The sequence below is a fragment of the Geotrypetes seraphini genome, chromosome 6 (genome assembly GCF_902459505.1).
Source record: "Geotrypetes seraphini chromosome 6, aGeoSer1.1, whole genome shotgun sequence".
Taxonomy (NCBI): Eukaryota; Metazoa; Chordata; class Amphibia; order Gymnophiona; family Dermophiidae; genus Geotrypetes; species Geotrypetes seraphini.
Genome location: NC_047089.1, coordinates 230,618,046 through 230,640,235, shown reverse-complemented (window position 1 = coordinate 230,640,235; position 22,190 = coordinate 230,618,046). Strand labels below are relative to the sequence as shown.

General features: G+C 41.6%; 1 protein-coding gene across 2 annotated transcripts in view; it reads right to left on the bottom strand.

The window, feature by feature from the left end:
• ITSN1 (intersectin 1) overlaps positions 1-22,190 on the bottom strand; it is a 412,894-nt gene that overhangs the window by 297,304 nt on the left and 93,400 nt on the right. For both annotated transcript variants that reach the window (XM_033949572.1, XM_033949571.1), the window contains exons 7-8: positions 18,230-18,406; positions 9,944-10,037 (exon numbers count right to left, since the gene is read on the bottom strand). In XM_033949572.1, the coding sequence (XP_033805463.1) occupies positions 9,944-10,037; positions 18,230-18,406 (271 nt within the window). The remainder of the gene's footprint in view (positions 1-9,943; positions 10,038-18,229; positions 18,407-22,190) is intronic.

Sequence of the window (22,190 nt, the reverse complement as noted above, 5' to 3'; positions counted from 1 at the left end):
AGGATTTTTTTTTTTTTTTTTTTTTTTTTTTACAGAACAGACTCCACAGGCTCTCGAAGCAATATGCCTTGCTTGATTTAGGGGGCAAGGCTTACTGCTGAGGCTCCTCTAAAAAAATATGGGGAGGTGGAGGAAGTGGGGGGAGGGACCCCGCTCGTGACCCGCCGGGTTTGACACCCCCGAGGTCGGACGAACCCCCAAACAGAGTCCGTCCAAGCTCCGTCCGGCTAAAAACAGGGACAATAAACCTCTAAACAAATTCCAACAGCCCTACCAAGGGAGATGGGTACAGATCACTCAACACCTGCTGGAGACTGAAAGAAGACTAAGGGAAATAGAGAGGAGGGGCTAGGATATACTGTCCCAAAGTTTTGTTTTCAGTCTCCACCTGCTGGTCATGATTAGATATATACCCAATCGTAAAGTTAACCTCTACTGGTCTGGAGAGTGCTAAAGAATGTTCAATTTGTCAAATTGCCCCATTACATCTTCCAGTGTTAAACTAAACTAAACTAAACTAAATCTTAGGTTTGTATACCGCATCATCTCCACATTCGTAGAGCTCGGCACGGTTTACAAGAGATGGGATGGGAAAGAACTACAATGAAAGGTAGAGGTTTGCAGGAGATCGGGTAGAGAGGAACTTCAATGAGGGGTTAGAGGTCCAAATAAGAGGAGTTTTTAGAGGGCTTAGATGCCAGAGATGGAGTAAGTATCAGATTTTTGAGAATAGCCAGGTCTTCAGATATTTGCGGAAAAGTTGGAGAGAGCTCAGGTTCTGAAGAGGGGAGGAAAGGTTGTTCCAGAGCTCGGTGATTCTGAAGGGAAGGGAGGTCCCTAGTTTTCCTTTATGGGGAATGCCTCTTAATGAGGGGAAGGATAGTTTTAATTTGTGGGTGGATCTGGTGGTATTAGGGTTTGAGGAGTTCCAAGAAAGAGGGACACATGGAGGGAGAATTCCATGTAGGATTTTGAAAGTTAGACAGGTGCATTTGAAGTGGACCCTGGCGATTATCGGTAGCCAGTGAAGCTTGGACAGAAGCGGAGAGACATGGTCAAATTTACTTTTTGCGAGATTTGTTTCAGTTTTTCTTTCTCATCAGCACTGAATACCATTTCTGGCACTGGTATCTCCTTCACATTTTCCTCAGTGAAGACCATAGCAAATAATTCATTTAATCTCTCTGTATGTTTTGAATTTGTGATGTAAATTCACTGTGTTGTACAGTTCTTACTTCTTATTGCAAACCGCATTGAACCGTGAGGCATTGTGGTATATAAATAAATTTGTTATTATTCAAGTGAAAAAACTAACAGGCTATGAACTTTACATATACAGCATTGTTAATTCAGCAACATAAAGGAAAAATATACACAGACCAGCTCATCCACGGATAGTATTGCACAAAGTTCTACATTTTAGCAGCTGAATATCACTGGTGCATAAAGCAAATTCCTCTGCATTATTTGGTCAGAACACTACGAGGCATGGAACAGTTCTGTATACTAGCCTATTCTCAGATTAATCTTATCTGCTCCATGAGCATTTCTGCTGACAATTTAAAAGTTTATCCGAAACAAGTGCTGACAGCCATTTAGCAATTTAAAAACTATAAAACCTTTCTGCTACAAAGCCTGAAACCAATTGCTTTATCCATTATTCTTATGACATTCGGAAGGGTAGCCATCTGGTTTATGGCATTTATTGTTCTCTCAGAAAATAAGCTCCTGTGCTGTGGTACTGTTATCAGAAGCATTATTCAGAGAAATAAATCACTTTGATATGTATATAAGAATTTAAGAATTACATACTGGCTTAGACCAAAAGGACCATCATTGACAATCCAGGTCACAAGTATCTGTAAGGACTTTTAGCTCCCTCTGCATAGCTGCTTTGCAATTTTTAACTCCAATAAGATTATTTTAGATTGTTATTTTAAAGTAGTTTGATCCACTGAGTGTGAGCAGTATATCAGGTTTTAAATAAACAAACTTAACCCTCCCATACCCCAGGTACAAAAACAGATTGTGCGCCTCATTAGGGACAGAGAAAATACCTGCATATACAAGTAATAAACACAAATCTCTGTGGCTGTATCCAAGAAAGCACAGTTACTTACCGTAACAGGTGTTATCCAGGGACAGCAGGCAGATATTCTTGACTGATGGGTGACGGCACCGACGGAGCCCCGGTACGGACAATTTTAGAGTGATTGCACTCTAAGAACTTTAGAAAGTTCTAGCTAGGCCGCACCGCGCGACAGAGGCGCGCGGTCCCCAGTTAGGATAAGCCAGCTAAGAAGCAAACCCGGGGAGGTGGGTGGGACGCAAGAATATCTGCCTGCTGTCCCTGGATAACACCTGTTACGGTAAGTAACTGTGCTTTATCCCAGGACAAGCAGGCAGCATATTCTTGACTGATGGGTGACCTCCAAGCTAACAAAAAGAGGGATGGAGGGAAGGTTGGCCATTAGGAAAACAAATTTTGTAAAACAGATTGGCCGAAGTGTCCATCCCGTCTGGAGAATGCATCCAGACAATAGTGAGATGTAAAAGTATGAACTGAGGACCAAGTAGCAGCCTTGCAGATTTCCTCAATAGGAGTGGAACGGAGGAAAGCTACAGACGCTGCCATAGCTCTAATCTTGTGGCCTGTGACAGAACCTTCCAGTGTCAGGCCCGACTGAGCATAACAGAAGGAAACGCAAGCGGCAAGCCAATTAGACAGGGTGCGTTTAGATACAGGATGACCCAACTTGTTAGGATCAAAGGACAAAAACAGTTGAGGAGATGATCTGTGAGGTTTGGTGCGTTCAAGATAGTAAGCCAGAGCACGTTTACAATCCAAGGTATGCAAAGCCTGTTCACCTGGATTAGAATGAGGCTTTGGGAAAAAAACAGGTAGAACGATGGATTGGTTAAGATGAAACTCAGACACAACCTTAGGAAGGAATTTTGGATGTGTACGGAGAACGACCTTATCATGGTGAAAAACAGTGAAAGGTGGATCAGCCACCAGTGCATGGAGCTCACTGACCCTCCTGGCAGAAGTGAGAGCTATAAGAAAGACCACTTTCCAAGTTAGAAATTTAAAATGCGTTGTGGCCAAAGGCTCGAAAGGAGGCTTCATTAACGCAGAAAGAACCACATTAAGATCCCATACAACAGGAGGAGCCTTAAGAGGTGGCTTCACATTGAAAAGGCCCTTCATGAACCTTGAAACTAAGGGATGAGCTGAGAGGGGTTTTCCATGAATCGGCTCATGAAAAGCTGCAATAGCACTAAGGTGGACCCTTATCGAAGAGGATTTAAGACCAGAGTCAGATAAGGACAATAAATAGTCCAACACCAGTCCCACTGCTGTAGATATGGGATTATGGTGATGTAACAGGCACCAGGAAGAAAAGCGAGACCACTTTTGTTGGTAACATTGAAGAGTAGACGGCTTCCTGGAGGCATCAATAATAGAACGGACAGGCTGAGACAGGAGAGCATGAGCTGGCGTCAGCCCGAGAGATACCAAGCTGTCAGGTGCAGAGACTGTAAGTTGGGATGAAGTAGTGTTTGCTGATTCTGTGTAAGCAGTGAAGGAAACAGAGGAAGAGGTATGGGTTCCCTGGAACTGAGTTGAAGTAGAAGGGAAAACCAATGCTGTCTGGGCCACCGTGGAGCTATGAGAATCATGGTGGCTTGTTCCCTCTTGAGCTTGAATAAGGTGCGCAGCATGAGCGGAAGAGGAGGGAATGCATAAAGGAAAAGATTGGTCCAATCCAGGAGAAATGCATCGGGTTCCAGACGGTGAGGAGAGTAAAGTCTGGAGCAAAACAGGGGCAGTTGATGGTTGTGGGGAGCTGCAAAAAGATCCACTTGAGGTGTGCCCCATTGGGAGAAAATGGACTGGAGAGTCGAGGAGTCGAGAGTCCATTCGTGAGGTTGAAGAATTCTGCTGAGATTGTCTGCTAAGCAATTCTGTTCCCCTTGGATGTAGACTGCCTTCAGGAATAAGTGACGAGCAGTCGCCCAGGTCCAAATCCTTAGAGCTTCCTGACATAAGGGATGGGATCCCGTCCCTCCCTGTTTGTTGATATAGTACATTGCAACTTGGTTGTCTGTGCAAATGAGAAGAACCTGAGGAAACAGGAGATGTTGGAAAGCTTTGAGAGCGTAAAACATCGCCCTGAGTTCCAGGAAATTGATGTGGTGTTTCTTTTCCTGTGTGGTCCAAAATCCCTGAGTTTGGAACTCGTTCAAGTGAGCTCCCCATGCATAGGGGGAGGAATCCGTGGTAATGACCAGTTGATGAGGAGGTTGATGGAACAGTAGACCTCTGGATAGATTTGATGATTTCAACCACCAAAGAAGCGACTGTCGAAGAGACGAGGTCACAGATATGTGTTGTGAACAAGGATCCGTCGCTTGTGACCACTGAGTCGCTAGGGTCCATTGAGGAGTACGCAGGTGGAGACGTGCGAAGGGAGTGACATGTACTGTGGAGGCCATGTGTCCCAAGAGCACCATCATGTGATTCGCAGAGATGGAAGGTTGTTGGAACACCTGCTGACAGAGATGAAGGATGGTGTGAAGGCAGTTTGGAGGAAGAAAAGCCCTCATCTGAACAGTATCCAGAATGGCTCCAATGAATTGAAGTCGCTGAGTTGGAATGAGGTGCGACTTGGGTAGATTGATTTCGAACCCCAACAGTCGAAGGAAGTAAATGGTCTGATCCGTGGCTTTGTGAACGGACTGAGGAGAAGGAGCCTTGATGAGCCAGTCGTCCAGGTAAGGGAAGACTTGAAAGTTGTGGGAGCGGAGATAAGCTGCGACCACAATCAGACATTTGGTGAATACCCTGGGTGAGGACTGGAGGCTAGGCCGAAGGGTAGCACCTTGTATTGGTAATGATGTTGGTTGACAAGAAAGCGAAGATATTGTCTGGACATCAGATGAATTGGAACGTGAGTATACGCCTCCTTGAGATCGAGGGAACATAGCCAGTCTTCCTGAGAGAGAAGAGGATATAGAGTGGCAAGAGATAACATCTTGAACTTCTCCTTGACCAGACATTTGTTGAGCTCCCTGAGATCTAATATTGGTCTGAGATCTCCGGTCTTTTTGGGTACAAGAAAGTACCGGGAGTAAAATCCTAGGCCTTGCTGGTCCAGAGGAACTGGTTCGATGGCATTGAGAAGAAGGAGGGATTGAACCTCCTGAGCGAGGAGGAGGGACTGAGCCTTGTTGGAAGCAGACTCTTTTGGCAGACTTAATGGTGGAGGAGTCTGAAAGTTTAGAGAGTAGCCGTGGGCGATTATAGCAAGTACCCACTGGTCGGAGGTGATTGCTTCCCAGCGAGATAGAAAAACTTGTAGTCGACCTCCTATGGGCTGAGGCAGAGGACATGAGGGAGGAAGACTGGCAATGTTCTGGAGAAAGGAGTCAAAAGGGCTGTGTCGACTTAGGTTGAGTAGCCGGTTTGACAGTAGGCTGCTGTTGTTGACGAGCCTGTTGCTGCTGCTGACGCTGTCTGCGAGGTTGAGGAGGATGAGGCTGGGCCGGCCGAGCAGAAAACCTCCTTTGATATGAAGATTGTTGCCTGAATGGACGAGGAGGAGGAGGTTTCTTCTTGTTTTTCAACAAGGTGTCCCACCTAGTTTCATGGGCGGAGAGCTTTTGTGTGGTGGTATCCATGGACTCCCCAAACAGCTCATCCCCTAGGCAAGGCGCATTGGCCAGCCGGTCCTGATGGTTTACGTCCAATTCTGAGGCCCGCAGCCATGCCAACCTTCTCATTGCTACAGAGATAGCAGTAGCACGAGATGTCAGTTCAAAAGTATCATAAATAGAGCGGACCATAAACTTCCTGAGTTGCAGAAGACTAGAGGTACATTGCTGAAAAGCAGGAAGTTTACGGTCCGGAATATACTTTTGAAAAGAAGTCACCTGATGAATGAGGTGCTTCAGGTAAAACGAGAAGTGGAAAGCGTAATTACTTGAACGGTTGGCCAGCATGGCATTTTGGTAAAGACGCTTTCCAAATTTGTCCATGGCCTTTCCTTCCCTACCAGGAGGGACAGAGGCATACATACTGGCTCCTGCAGTCTTCTTTAGGGTTGACTCTACCAACAGGGATTCATGGGGAAGTTGGGGTTTGTCAAATCCAGGGATTAGAATCACTTTATATAGAGATTCTAGTTTTCTTGGGGCTCCTGGGATTGTCAAAGGAGTTTCAAGATTCTTATAAAAAGTTTCCCTCAAGATGTCATGGAGGGGTAACTTTAAAAACTCTTTAGGAGGTTGATCAAAATCCAAGGTATCCAAAAATGCCTTGGATTTTTTAGAGTCAGACTCTAAAGGAATAGACAGGGTGTCTGACATCTCCTTTAAAAATTTTGTGAAGGAGGAGTGCTCTGGCTTAGCAGTAGTATCCTGCGCCGATGGTTCCTCCTCATCAGATGTGTAATCCTCCTCGGTACCGAGGGGATCATCCGAATCGTCCCACAAGTCAGGGTCCCGTACCGATTGTAAACGGCCCTGGGAAAGTGGAGTCGATGTATCAGCATGTTTAGTCTTGCGTACCGATTTACCAGACCGAGTGGAGACGGTACCAGGGGAATGTAGAACGGTACGGGGTTCAGAGAACGGTACCGGTTCCGACCCCGTAGGAATAGCACGCCGTTTTGGTTCTGCTGACAGAACAGGCATGGACAAAGATTTATGTGGTGCCGAAACAGTCGATGCCAATAACAGAGGCTGTTCGACAGACGGCACCGAAGGCTCAGTCGGTACCGACACTGGAAGGTTCGGAGACAATAGAGCCGGGAGCAACTGTTGGAGTTGCTGCTGAAGCTGGACCTGGAGGATAGAGACAATGCGCTCATCCAACGTTGGTCCCGATGGCACCGGTACCGGTTTTTTCTTGCTCGGTACCTTCGGTGCCGCTCGACGCTCGGGTGAAGTCGATGCCGATGAAGAGGCCGAGACTTCAATGGGAGCGGAGCGTTTACGGGGCCGGCGCTCAGTCTGCAGGACTTGGCTCACTGCATGCTCGACTGGCTGGCCTAGAACAGTAGGGGAAGGCTTCTTAGCCGGCTTACCTACAGGAGTCGACACCGATGATGGATCTGGCGGTGCCGAGGTAGTCGGAGTCGATTTGGAGGAAGTCGTCGACGTCGATACCGGTGCAACTTCCATAGCGGTACAGAAAAGGATCCGCTGCTGAATTTGTCGATTTTTTAAAGTTCTTTTTTGTAAAGAACTACAGCGGGAGCAGGTTTCAGCCCTATGGTCCGGACCCAGACACTGGAGGCACCACTTGTGTGGGTCGGAAAGGGAGATAGGGCGTGCACACCGCTGACACTTTTTGAAACCCGGTGACGGGGGCATGAAGGGAAATACTGCTGTAGCAAAATCGAAGCCCGAGGCTTCGATGGTGCCAACAGGCCCCGCCGGGTCAGATTCGACAAAAAAAATGAAAAATAAGAATTTTTTTTTTTTTTTTTTACACAAAAGGTAAAAAAGAAGGAAAGAAATAAAATATGAAGAGAAAAATACGCGCGAGCGGGAAGGCAAGTGAAATAGAAAAAAACTTCCAACAGTCGTTGGAAACACGCGTCTTCTTAGCTCCGCGGAATTAAGAAAACTGGGGACCGCGCGCCTCTGTCAGGCGGGAAGGCACTCGCGCACGCGCGGTGCGGCCTAGCTAGAACTTTCTAAAGTTCTTAGAGTGCAATCACTCTAAAATTGTCCGTACCGGGGCTCCGTCGGTGCCGTCACCCATCAGTCAAGAATATGCTGCCTGCTTGTCCTGGGATAAAGGTGGTATACAAATTTGTGACTCATCCGTATCCTTAGGTACTGCACAAAGAAAGTGCATAGAAACGGAGGTTCTCAGCAGACAGCAGCATAAATCAAACCACAGAAGTGGGTAAAATTTGAAATCAACTCAGACTGGCACTTTGAGATTAGAGAAACCTAGAATAATGTTCTGAACATGCACAAGAGTTCCCAAACAGCTGCTGCATCAGAGGTCTCCTCAGTCTAATGTGAAGCATAGTGATCAACTCCCCAATATACTAGATGTATGGTTTTTTTTTATTATAAAATTTATGTAGTGCTTCCCTAAATAATTATTCACAGCAGTTTTAAGGAACCATGCCTCTTTAGAGTCCTATTTCACTCTGCATTAGTCTCTCTGTGGGATAAATCTGTGCAAGCTCAGTTAATTACAGATAACTTGAGAATACTCAAGTTGCACTCATATCTCCACTCATAACCCCAAATGGATTTCAGAAACTTCTCCACCAACAGTTTGGCAACTCAGCTATTTCCAGAATCCTCTTAAAAAAAAAAAAAAACACACAACACAAAACAAGCAGGCACTTTTTATGAACCCTCCTGGCAGAATACCATACCCTTTTAAAGTATAGTTGGAAATAAAGTTCCCTCTCTATTTCCTGTCTGGGCTATCCATGCTTTAAAAACCTGGTTGAAATAACTCCCACATGCACATTTTTGTAAGTGGTATTGCTGAATGGCTTTCTGGTAAGATTTGCCTCTTTGCGGATGATACAAAAATCTGCACTAGAGTAGACACCCCTGAGGGTGTGAACAACATGAGGAAGGACCTAGCAAATCTTGAGGAATGGTCTGAAATTTGGCAGCTAAGATTTAATGCTAAGAAATGCAAGGTTATGCATTTGGGCTGTAAAAACCAGAGGGAATGGTACAGTTTAAGAGGTGAAGAATTTTGTGTACGAAAGAGGAGCAGGACTTGGGTATGACAGTATGTGATAACCTTAAGGTGGCCAAATAGGTTGAAAAGGCAAAAGCTAGAAGAATGCTTGGATGCATAGGGAGAGAAATGGCCAGTGAGACCTCAATTAGAATATTGTATACAATTCTGGAGACCACACCATCAAAAAGATATAAACAGAATGGAGTCTGTCCAGAGAAATGCTACGTATTTAGCAGAGTCTGTACGGGGCCAAACTTAAAGATCTCAATATGCATACTTTGGAGGAAAGGAGGGAGAGGGGAGATATCATACGTGGCATAAATACGCATGAGGTGAGTCTCTTTCAATTGAAAGGAAACTCCAAAGTGAGAGGGAATGGGATAAGGTTAAGAGATGATAGGCTCAGGATTAATCTAAGGAAATACTTTTTTTATAGAATGAGTGGTAGATGCATGGAATTGTCTCCCGATAGAGGCGGCAAAGACAAAGACTGCGCCTGAATTCAAGAAAACTTTGGACAGGCACGTGGGATCTCAGGGGGAAGAGATAGTGGAAGCTGCGGATGGGTAGACTAGATGGGCCATTTGGCTTTATCTGCCATAGAATCACAAAAACATGAAAGCAGATACAGTAACCATTATTAATTCTTCTCTCTAAGAGATCCCATGTGCCTATGGCCCATCCAGTCTGCCTATCCTCAGTAACCACTATTGCTTCCTCTCTCTAAGAGATCCCATGTGCCTATCCCACGCTTTCTTGAATTCACACAGTCTAATGTCTCCACCACCTTTTCCAGAAGACTTCATGAGTGGTTAGAAGTAAAATGTAACATTGCCTTAATATAATCCAAGATGTATATGACTTATTTTAGTCTAGATTTCGCTTTTTGTAATTTCTTTTTCTCCGTATCTCTCTCGTGATAAGGATTAAATTGTTTTTGTTGTACTTGTAGTTGGTACTTGTTATGAAAACTGCAATAAAATAAAAAGGGGAAGAGGGTCAAGCAGGTGAGGGTCTCTTTGACCAGCCTGGGTAACTGAACTGATGGAAAAATATTATGAGGGATCAGGGTTGGAAAAATTATGGATAAAACCTTTTAAGCACAGTTTACATACATTTAAGATATGCTGCCTGTCTTGTGCTATTTACTCAATTCTTCAATAATGTTAGGCCTAATAAAATCAGAACAAGAACTGAGAAATCTGCACTTACCTTGGCACATCAAATGACTGGGCCTTTTGCAATTTAGGATTTAACTGGGACCCTGGAACAGATCGAGTAAAAGAAGAACTCTTTGGTAGTGTTGCTGCAATTTTAAAATGACAAAAGCAAAGCACTGCATGATACAGAATACTTTGACAAACAAATAATATCTTTGCAATAAACCCATTACAAAATTAGTCACCACCAGTAACACTAACACAAAAATTAGTAATCTCAGAAGCTGATTTAAGGTGAGACATTAGGTCTCTTAACAATTTGAAAATCAAACTGGGGGGCAGCCATGTGCTTCTGCATCATATATAATAGATATTTTGCAGGTAAGCAACCATTTAGGTGCATGGGTTGTTGCTTATAGTTGCTTTGGGGCTGGCTCATATTTTTTCATGACTGCTATATCCACTTCTAAAATATTGCCCTGAAAAATGACAGAAACTTGCAGTATGCAGAGAGGAAGTTCAAATGTATCAGTTAAGTAAGTCTTATAGACCAATATAAAAGAGCAGTGATGGATTTATGTGCTACATAAGGTAATACCAGGCAGGCTTAATGCTGAATTAGAATGGGCCTCATTAATCTAATCTAGGAGGAATACGATTGGTGGAGGTTTAGTCAGCTGATAGAATGAGGTAGTGAAAAGGGAGGGAGAAGGTGCCAGCGCCATCTTGGTCCGGGGAAGAGCTGGAATATGATGGCATCTGTGGCATGAGAAATGGTATGGATAGTATTGGGAATTGGTTTTAACATGAAATTGTATGACGAGTTGGCACATAAACCTTAGGGCTATGAAAGTAGTTTGAGCCCTGAGTGGTGCGCCACTAAGGTTCTTGGAAAGTGAAAATTTGAGTATTAGTGGGTGTGCTCAGGGGAACTTGGTATATAGTAAAAGTAAGCTTCGATTGATCTAGAAGAAATGCAATGAATCAGATCCAGGACTCCAGCATAGTTGCCGCTACTGCATTGGTTGTCCCAAAGCAGCCAGTGTGGAGGAAGAATGTCTCCGATGTGAAGGAGGTTCTTGAGGAAAAAAAACTTAGATCTTGCTTTATTTAAAGTATACCAAGTCTGCTCATGTTGAGCTAATTTTTGTTCAGCAACCTCAATGGGCTCGCCAAAGAGCTCTTTCCCAAGACATGGAATGTTGGCCAGTCTATTATGGACATTGATAGCTGTATCAGAAAGTCTGAACCAAGACAGGTGTCTCACGGCTACTGACAGAGCAGACACTCGAGATGATAGTTGAAAAGCATCTGTGACTGATCTTGGAAGATCTTGCAGTCTGTGTGAGGGATTGGACAGTGTGCTGATATTCTTGAAGGTGTTCCGAGGGAACATATTAAGCAAATCCAGACAACCACTGTACATGATGTTGAAGATACTGAGACATGTAGAAAGAGTAATTGAGGACTCTGTTCAATAGCATAGAATGTTTATAAAGGCGACAACCAAAAGTGTCCATGATACGGCTCTCATGACCCAGAGGTACTGAAGTATACACCCTGATGTCGAAGTATTTCTTAAGTGTGGACTCCACTAATAGTTAATGATGTGGAAGCTAAGAACTATAACATAACATAAATTTTTATTTATATACCTCAAAATCCTGGAGAAGGAAAGAGTTTATAAAGGGAATCCAGATGACTTGGAGTAGTCTTGATTAATAAAGGCATTTCCTAGTTTTTGAATAGATCTGTTTAAAAAGGTTGTGAATTAGTAACTGACAGAATTCCTAAGGAGGTTCTGGAAAATGTAAAATATCCATAAGTGCAGATGATGATACATCAGCCTCCATTGTGACTGATAAATCTTTGCAGAATCGATTAATATAAGCAGTAAATGCAAGTCCATCAGATGACGAACTGTCAGTGAAAAGTGTGGGGGGGTCAAAAGATTTAGGTTCAGACAAAGAAACTCCATACTGTGAGTCGGTGGAATCAGAAAAAAAACCCTTGAAAGGATGTTTACAAGAAGCCCTGCGACGCTTCCGGTTCCAGTCCAATGAGGAGTCCTAAGTGTCCTGATGAAGATTCCTCTTTTGCTTCAAAAAAGATGATCGTTTTGATTTGGAACGATCCAATGAAGAAGAGGTCATACAATGTGCCATAACTAATCGATGCTTTGAAGGCGAACATTGAGATGACATAAAAGTGGTAGAGGTATCATGCCTGGAGAGATATCAGCGCCAGGAGAAAAAGGAACGATGCCTCAGAAGAGATGCTGCGATGGATTGACAGAGGCTGCACCATGCAACCCCAAATTAACCAAATAATAAAAGCATCGTTCATGACCATAAGAAATCTAAGAAAAATCTGAACATTCTTCGAAAAGAAGCAATTTCTACTATTGGTACAATCTCTTATCCTTGGGATGATAGACTACTGCAATATACTATACCTAACTTGTCCTGCGATTATGATGAAGCAATTGCAGAAAATACAGAATACAGCCCTGAGGCTTGTCTATTTCCTAAAAAAATATGACCATATCACAGAGGCATACCATGACTCGCACTGGCTTCCAATAGAAGCGAGAGTGCACTTCAAATTCTACTGCTTACTTTACAAGGCTCTCAACGGAGAAAGCCCAACCTACTGGAATAACTGACTAAATCAATCCTCCTCAACCAGACACAGAAGATCCCACTCACTATTCACTCACCCATCATCCAAAGATGTCAAATGAAAAAAACTTTATGATAACCTAATAGCCTCCAAAGCAGCTAAACTGGACAGACAAATCAACACTCTGTTATCTTCTACTACAGACTACAAAGCCTTCAGGAGAGACATTAAAACCTTACTCTTCAAAAAACACATAAAACCTATCCAGCACAACCAATCCCAACCCAATATCCAACACTCTATTTACCCTTAGTACTAATACTCTAATACTCTTTTATCTACCAAATGTTATCTAAAACCCATAATTTCACCCTATTCTTATCTCCTAAAGACCTCCACTTCCCTTTGGTAACTCTTTACCCAATATATATTACCTTAAAAATTCTGTCATCGCTTATTCTATTCTTTCAAATTTTGAATGTAATTTTGTTTTAGTTTGGATGTAATCCGCCTTGAACCGCAAGGTAATGGCGGAATAGAAATCACTAATGTAATGTAATGTAATTAGTAGTAGCAGTACCGCGGGACCTCGAGGTGTTATGTTCCGAAGGGCTCGGTACTGAGGGAGTTGACTGCAGAAGACACATACAATGCAATTTAAAAACAGTGGCAATCTCCCTGTGGAAGAAGTCATTGAGCTTCTGCTGGAAGGACTGTACCAGTACCAATGGCTCAGCAGGCAGTACCGTTGGTATCACAGATTGTCTTAGATTTTAGGAAATTACTAAAGACTCACTTATTTAACAGGCTGGTATCTTAATGTTTTTTTTCTTAATTTTTAACCAAGTTTGCATTTCATTCTCACGTTTTTAGTCGAATGGTCTGCACTTTCTTTTTGATCAATTCTACTGAAATGTAGGCACTTCCATCTTGATCAATTTCATTGAAATGTATGTATTATTTTTTTGTTGTATTTTATCAAGATGTTTTTTTTTAATTGAAATGTATGTATTATTTTTAAAGGAGATGCACATTGTATAGGAGAGACAACTGGAGGATCAGCAGAACAATGACATTGTCTTATGGCCCGCATCAAGGAACTCGATGACCACTGTGAAGCAGCATGCACCAGTACCGAAGGCTCACTAGACGGTTCCTTGGATGCGGCAGGATGTCTCAGAAAGGGTGACCTCGACAAGGCTGCACACCTAGAGGGGGGGAGACATCCTGCGATGTAGAACGATAGTGTCAATGAACGGCCTGCATCAAGAGACTTGGTGCTGTAGAGACCTTCAACACTTGTGACTTCTTTGATGAAGAGAGATTCCCCAATGCTGATGTTGATGCAGGAGGTTGATGGCTCTGGTACCCTGATGTCCATGCTCAAGCCAAACAACTTCTCCTGCTGAATACGATGGGCCTTAATGGAACACTTTTTCAGAGTAAAACACCAAATACAAGACTCTATTCAGTGGTCAGGACCTAAACATTGTATACACCAATTATGAGGATCAGTGATCAAAATGGGCTGCTGACACCTGCAGCACTTTTTAAACCCCATCGCAGGCTTGGACATGAGGGAAAATCTCTTCGGCGAGATTAAACTCAATGTTTGAAGGAAGCAAAACTTGCCGAGGAAAAGAAATGCTTAATCAGTTCTGAGGTTCTCTCTTCTTAATCCTTGTTGTTTTCCAGTTTTAGTTACTTATATCATTCAATCAGCATAAGCCTTCAACTCCAGCTGAATTTCAGTTGAGTCCATCATCAGGGAGGTTGACTCAACTGATGGACTCAACTGAAACTCAGCTGGAGTTGGAGGCTTATGCTGACTGAATAATATAAGTAACTAAAACTGGAAAACAATAAGGATTAAAAAGAGAGAACCTCAAAACTGATTAAGCATTTCTTATTGGATCATGAATATAAGGAACAACTGGCTTGGTCAAGTCTACCAATTACAACCCAAGAAGATATTGGGATTTTAATTGACTCATCATCAAGTTAAGTGAGCTTTATTGGGTCTAAATGGCTTCAATACTTAACATCATTAGAGCCTTGAAGATTGATTGATGGACTCTATTCAAAAGCTTTAGATAGTACCAGTAAATTTCCCAGCCTATGATTTTGTCATTAGTAGCACTCTGCACTTTGTATTACTTGTTATTGCAGATTTTAAATGTAGATGAAATAAATTTTGTTAGTTTTTAGGATACGAATTGAATTAAAGAAATTAATAAATTAAACATTTAATTAATTTTATGTTTTGGTGTTCTTGGTATAGCATGAAAACTGGAATGGTCAATTTCCATATAAGTTTAAAAAAAAAATTGTGCACGGAGTTAGGTGTCGCTAGGTATCTTTGATTAGGGCGCCTAATGTAGACATCCTATACAGATTCTGGGCCTAAGGGCATGATTTTATACACAACGCCTAACTTATAGGTGCTGTCTGTGCTGTAGTCAATCTACCGCTAGGCACTGCTTACAGAATCATGTTTAGTGGCACATAGGTGTGCTTAATAATAATAATAACTTTATTTTTCTATACCACCAACACCCAAAAAAGTTCTAGGCGGTTCACAGAATAAAAGGACTGAACATTCCAGTGATGATACAAAGCACTCAAAAAAGCAAAGTACAATATTTCCATTATGAAAGATACAGTATGAAACTATGACATAGGCATCAATCAAGTAACACATTTTTTGAACAAATAGGTCTTAACTAGTTTTCTAAAAGTGCAATAAGATGTAGATTGTTGGACATTGTTAGGAGTTCTTGTGGTAGGCGCTGGTAAATTAGGCCAGGGTTTTCCTGGCCTAAAGTACCAATGCCTAACACAGACATCAATCACACTTATTCTCTTCTTCTAACCACGCCTACTTTTCAGGCAGGTGCTCTTAGGTGCCGGTAGGCACCATGCGCAATTCTAATTAATTTTTTTAATCTGTTTTTAATGGCGTGTTCAATTACCACAAAGAGTTGATCCCAAAAAGTCCACAGAGAGAAGAATCCAAACCAAAACAAAAAAATACTGTGGAATAATGATGCTCCTGAAATGGACTTTAATATTAGGCAAAATTTCAATTAGACAATGCTCCATATAGAAAATAGTAAATAATCCACATACAAATCATAAGGATTTAATCTGCTTGTAGCGCAGGACCCAACACGGTCCGCGTTTCGACAAAGATGTCAGGGGTCCCAGAAGAAGAAATCTTTGTCGAAACGCAGACTGTGTTGGGTCCTGCGCTACTAGCAGACTAGATCCTTATGATTTGTATGTTTTTTTATTTACCATTTTCTATGTGGAACAATTCATAGTCTAATTGGAATTTTGATTCTATATTAAAGTCATTTCAGGAGCATTGTTATTCCACAGTGTGTTTTTTTTGGTTTGGTTTGTGTTCAATTACGTTAATCAAGAGAGCAATTATAGAGTTGATATTAGTCAAAACACTAACCAAAATTGTTAATTAAGTGAAGGAAAAGATCTCAGAGTTGCCACTCCTAGGATCATAATAATATCATCCAGTATGGAATAGTGGCGTGGGTTTCTTTCATAGATCATAAAAACCTTCACCAATATTATATAATGATTTGACTAATTATATCAATGTGATTAATAAAGCTAAAACTCTCTACATATTATTTAATAAAAAAGTACTTAGATAAAACTATAAATAAAGTGACAAGCGCGATTCACTGGTTTAAAGTGACTGATGCATTAATAAAGTGGCTTGTGCTAAAACTAGCCTATTTAAAGTGTCTAATGATATGAAAAATCTAAATAAAGTGACAAATGCTTTGTGCTACAAACTGTGCAAAGAAACGGAAGAAATATTGGCTAAATACTTCACTAATGAGAAACTCTACAGTCGAAAAAATGGCTCATGCTGATGATAGCGGCGAAACGGGTCCCGTCGGATAAGATAAGATACACAGTGTTACATCGGCATTTCAATTTGTTTGCCGTTTTCCTATCTTTAAAAAGATAAGTGCCATTTTTGGCTTATACTGTCAGGCTGACTATCACATCAGCTTTATGATTGTTATTTATCTCTACAGTTTTGGTTAGCTATTTTAGCGACCTCACTTTTTGCTATCTGCATAAGCTCAATTTAGATATGCCGATATAAGGTTGGGCAGTTAAACAACTATTTAAATCTTTGAAGTGATTATATCTACACACTCATTGAGCTTGTTGCATTATCCAATAATATAGCTCTGTTAGCTTTTAGCATGAGCCATTTTTTCGACTGTAGAGTTTCTCATTAGTGAAGTATTTAGCCAATATTTCTTCCGTTTCTTTGCACAGTTTGTAGCACAAAGCATTTGTCACTTTATTTAGATTTTTCATATCATTAGACACTTTAAATAGGCTAGTTTTAGCACAAGCCACTTTATTAATGCATCAGTCACTTTAAACCAGTGAATCGCGCTTGTCACTTTATTTATAGTTTTATCTAAGTACTTTTTTATTAAATAATATGTAGAGAGTTTTAGCTTTATTAATCACGTTGATATAATTACGTAGTCAAATCATTATATAATATTGGTGAAGGTTTTTATGATCTATGAAAGAAACCCACGCCACTATTCCATACTGGATGATATTATTATGATCCTAGGAGTGGCAACTCTGAGATCTTTTCCTTCACTTAATTAACAATTTTGGTTAGTGTTTTGACTAATATCAACTCTATAATTGCTCTCTTGATTAACTTTTTTGCGGATCTTTTATGATTATTAGTTAATCTTTTCTCTTTTTTGATTATTTTTGTGTTCAATTACCACACCAGTTAAGTCAATTAAAATTTGCACGTGAATTTTAGTTAGGCATTGCTAGGCGTCTGTGATAGGGCACCTAACCTAGGTGCCATTTAGGAAATTTCTACCAAGTGCAAAATCTATAAAGGAATCTGGGTATCTTGATTCCATCACAGCAGGAATGCTCAATGTCAGTGCTCAAAGTCTGCAAGGCAGTTGGGTTTTCAGGATTTCCCCACTGAATATGCACAAGATCTATTTACATGCACTGCCTCCGCTGTATGAAAAGAGATCTCATGTAAATTCATTGGGGAAATCCTGAAAACCTGACTGTATTGTGGACATTGAGGACTGACATTGAGCACCCCTATATTACACAATAACAGAATAAATTGCCATTTACCCATTAACATTTAGGCATGCTTTATCTATGGCAGGAATGAATGTTCACTGCTAAATGCTGCACTTTGGTGCTTAAGTGAAACTATTCTATTAAATGCGTGTGTCAATGTGGGAGACAGACACACATGCCCCACACACGTGAACATCCCCATGTTGCATTTGCATGCTTTGCAAGCTGTGTGCTAAGATTACAGAATACTGCTTACTGCCCAACTAGCAATTCCGTCTGAATCCTTAACATTCATGCATGTAAGTGCTGGTATTCTATAATCTGAGCATTCAAATGGTACACGCTTTTAGGCGCTCATATTATGGAATGAGGGAGTGGTGTGTGAAGAGATGACTTATTTTAACTTATAAAGTTGCACAGATTCCCTCACTGATCCAAAACAAGACAGCTCTTTTGGGGATATACAGTACTGAAAAACTCATTTCATATAAACCTGACAATTTGCAGCTCAGATTGCACAATAAAATCTGGTTAGTTTCTAGATTTTGGAAAGTCAACACAGTTCAATAAGAAGCATTGCAGTTAAGCAGAATACCAGGATGAGCAAAAGCAGGCAGGGGTTGTATGACAGTAGGAGCTCCGTTAGCCAGCGGCGGCACTGCAGCAGGGACAGATGTGACTAAAGGTGGGGACATTCCTACGACTGGAATAGGAGGCATTGGCACCGGGGCGACAGCTGCAATTGGAGGCATGCTAGTAATACCACTAATACCTGCAAATAAAAATAAAGGTCTGTATTTAGCACCATGTATGCACTAGTTAAGAAACACCCTTTCTATGTGCTACAAGCCTCTGAATAAGTGAGGTTACTCATCTGTATCAGGTTTTCTCAAAAGACAGAGGGATGCATTCTTACATATGATTGATGCCATCAATAGAGCCTAGCAACTTGATGGGATTCTTTTACATCCAGAAGCTTTTGGTAGTGTCCAATGTGAATGCCTTCCTTCCTGCCATGCTTGCACAGGACCAAGGAAATCTAATGAAATAGATGACAGACTACACATCTTAGGGGAGGAGGGTGGGTATGTGAGCAGACCTCATCCTCTCTGCTCTGCAAAAACAAGACTGCCTTGATCCCACAGGAGCAGGCAAGTGGGAAGGCAACTGCAAGTATGATGGACACTACCAAAAGCTTCTGGAAGTAAAAGAATGTGGTGCTGATGATGTCACCTATTATGAGCATCTGCTGTCCGCCGCGGGAGCGGACTGCTGGGCATGATGGACCTATGGTCTGACTCGGCAGAGGCGATGCTTATGTTCAAAGAATCCTAAAAACCTAACTGGCTAAGTGTGCAAGCTGGAGAAAGTTAAGAAGTAAAAAACAGCGAAAGTGACCTCTAGTGCTCAGTTGCTTTATTATATAATCAAGACTTGATACGATCGTGTTTCGGCTTAGAGGGCCTGCCTCAGGATTATGAATATTGGTTGAAGAAATATCAAGGAGTTTCACAGGAATTAAATGCCTGTGGGATTTGTGTAACCTTATTCTATTGGAGACATTTAGATAAAGCAATGATTATTAGCTGACAAGAAAGATGCGCGCTGTTGAGCATAGCAGCACTTTCAAAATAGAACGTTATTCAATAATATTCAGCTTATCATCGTTGCTTCAACTAAAATATCTCCAATCCCATGTAATTCCTGTGATACTCCTTGATATATCTCTTCAACCAATATTCAGACTCCTGAGGCAGGCCCTCTAGGCTGAAACATGATCATGTCGAGTTTTGATTATATAATAAAGCGAATGAGCACCAGAGGTCACCTTCACTGTTGTTTGTTGCTTTCTAATTGTGAGAAGGCAAAATCTCCTGTTTCTTTGTGGTAAGAGCGGATAGTGTAGCTGGTTTTTGTTTTTAGTTTTTTATTCATTTTTCATATAACAACAAGTGTATCACATAAATTTATACAATTTCATTGAGTACACACTTGATAACCCTTCATAGATCATTGTACATACAACATATTATTATATAATATTGTACTATAATATTGAAAAAAGCATAGCGTAGCTGGTTTTAAGAAAGGTTTGGACAAGTTCCTGGAGGAAAAGTCCATAGTCTGTTATTGAGAAAGACAAGGGGGAAACCACTGCTTGCCCTTTATTGGTAGCATGGAATATTGCTACACCTTGGGAATTGGCCACTGTGAGAATGGGCTACTGGGCTTGATGGGACCATTGGTCTGATCCAGTAAGGCTATTCTTATGTACTATTCTATACTAATACATCATCTCACAACCACAACTCCTCACAACACATAATCAACTATCCTCCAACTTCAACAAAAAAAAAAAAAAAAAAGTTTAAAGATGAGAAAGTGCCTAAGGCAGAGTTTTCCAAACTGTGTGCCTTTGCACTCTGGGATGCCATGGTGAACTCACTGGGATGCCAAGGAGGAGGACGCAAACTTGCTGAAAGTCTGGCACCCTACCTCCCTTCCCCCAGCAAGATGCCTCTCTCCCATCCCCACACTGCATCTTACAATCTTCAGGCTGCCAGCAGCTTAAACACATTGCCTTTGATGACCCAGAAGCTTTCCCTCTGCTGCAGCATCCTGACACTTTGGGGGACAGGAATTTGAAGATGAGGGGAGAAAGCTTTTGGGGCTGCCAAAAGCAGCGTGTTTAAGGTGCTTGTGGCCCAAAGAGCACAAGCTGCAGTGTAGGGAAGAGAGAGAGCAACCGGATACTGGGAAGAAACAGAAATACCATATTCAATTGGGAGGAAGGGGTAAGCAAGAAAACTGACAAATGGGGGAGGGGGTGGAGGATAAGGAAGAAGGCAGATACCAGACCAGGGAAGGGAAGATACAGAAGAGACGAAGAAATGACAGACCACAGGGAAGGGGTAGATATATACTATATTGGGGGAGGGGGAAAGAGAAGGAAGAGAAGGAGAGGAGAGAGATGTCAATGGAACGGAGAAAAGATACCAGATTGGGAGGGATGGTTAGGTATTTCTTTTGACTCAGGGGCGCCGTGAAAAATTACTGACACAACAAGGGTGCCTTGAAGCAATAAAGTTTGGAAACCACTGACCTAAGGCATTGGTCTTCCAGACCTTGAAGGCTGTTAAAATTTCAGGATCTCTCTAATGAACATGTAGAGTATATGACTTATTTATACCACAAAATAGAGAGAGATCTATTGCATAATCCTGCAAAATTTCAATTATGGAATAATTACTTCTTAGCAAAATGAGAAACGTTTTATCAATAATAAAAGTACATTTTTCAGAAAACTCCCCCACATTTTTTAAAATAGCAAATTTAAGGCATCTAATCTCTCTGTAATCCATAGGAAGTTAGAGATAATATTTTGCAATGCCCCTTTCTACTGACCTTATAGTACACAAAAATGAAAACTGCACTGAACCTCTCCAAACTTTTGTAGCCTCAGTTCTGGTACCTTTCCACTCAGTGGGTCACATATGAATAAGAGAGATTCACATACAATAGAAGTAATAAGCATACAAATCTTATGCATATTTATTTATTTATTCATTCAATTTTCTATATCGTTCTCCCAGGAGAGCTCAGAATGGTTTACATTAGTTTATTCAGGTACTCAAGCATTTTTCCCTGTCTTTCCCGGTGGGCTCACAATCTATCTAATGTACCTGGGGCAATGGGGGGGGGGAAATTAAATGACTTGCCCAGGTTCACAAGGAGCAGCTTGGGTTTGAACCCACAACCCCAGGGTGCTGAAGCTGTAGCTTTAATCACTGTGCCACACTCTCCCAATGGTCCACATTTCATTGGCTGTGGAAGCCAACAGATCAAAGATCAGGGGGCCCACATGAGCCTAGAATGTGCTGAAAGGCCCATGGCTCCCACTTCCATTTCCCTGGATCCTGGAGAGAGCAGCTGAGAAAGTTTGCCTTCACATTGTCCTTACCAGCAATATACATTGCTAAGAGAACCTGTAGATGGATCTGCATCCAATGACAAGAGGCATGCTGTTTCCTAAGCCACAGTCTGACTTCTGCTGCCTCCCTGCTGGTTGATATAGGCCACCATAATAGCATTGTCTGACATCACCCTAACCTTTCCCCCAAAAGAGAGGTAGGAATTCCAGGAGGGCCAAGTGGACTGCTTGAGCCTCCAAGCAGTAATGGGCCAAGTTGCCTCCTGTGCAGAACAGGTCATCTGTACCACTGAACTCCACAATGAGCTTCCCATCCAAGGAAAAAAATTTGGAAAAATTTAAGAGCAAACTCAAAAGCTTTCTTTTTAAAGATGCATTTAATGACTAAATGAATTGCCTAGGAGTTTCATTTTATCTTTATATCTTTTGAGAGCTTTTGTCCTTCCCCTTCCTATTGTTTTTGACCTTAATTGTCTTTCTTTTTATTAATCAGATTGTATTTCTTTTCCTATTCTTTCCTTGTGTTTTATTATGTTTGCAAAGTTGGTTTTTATTATGTTTCGTAAGATTTAGCCTTTTTGTTAGTTATGTTTGTCTCCCCTAATTTTGTAATTTTATCGATTTG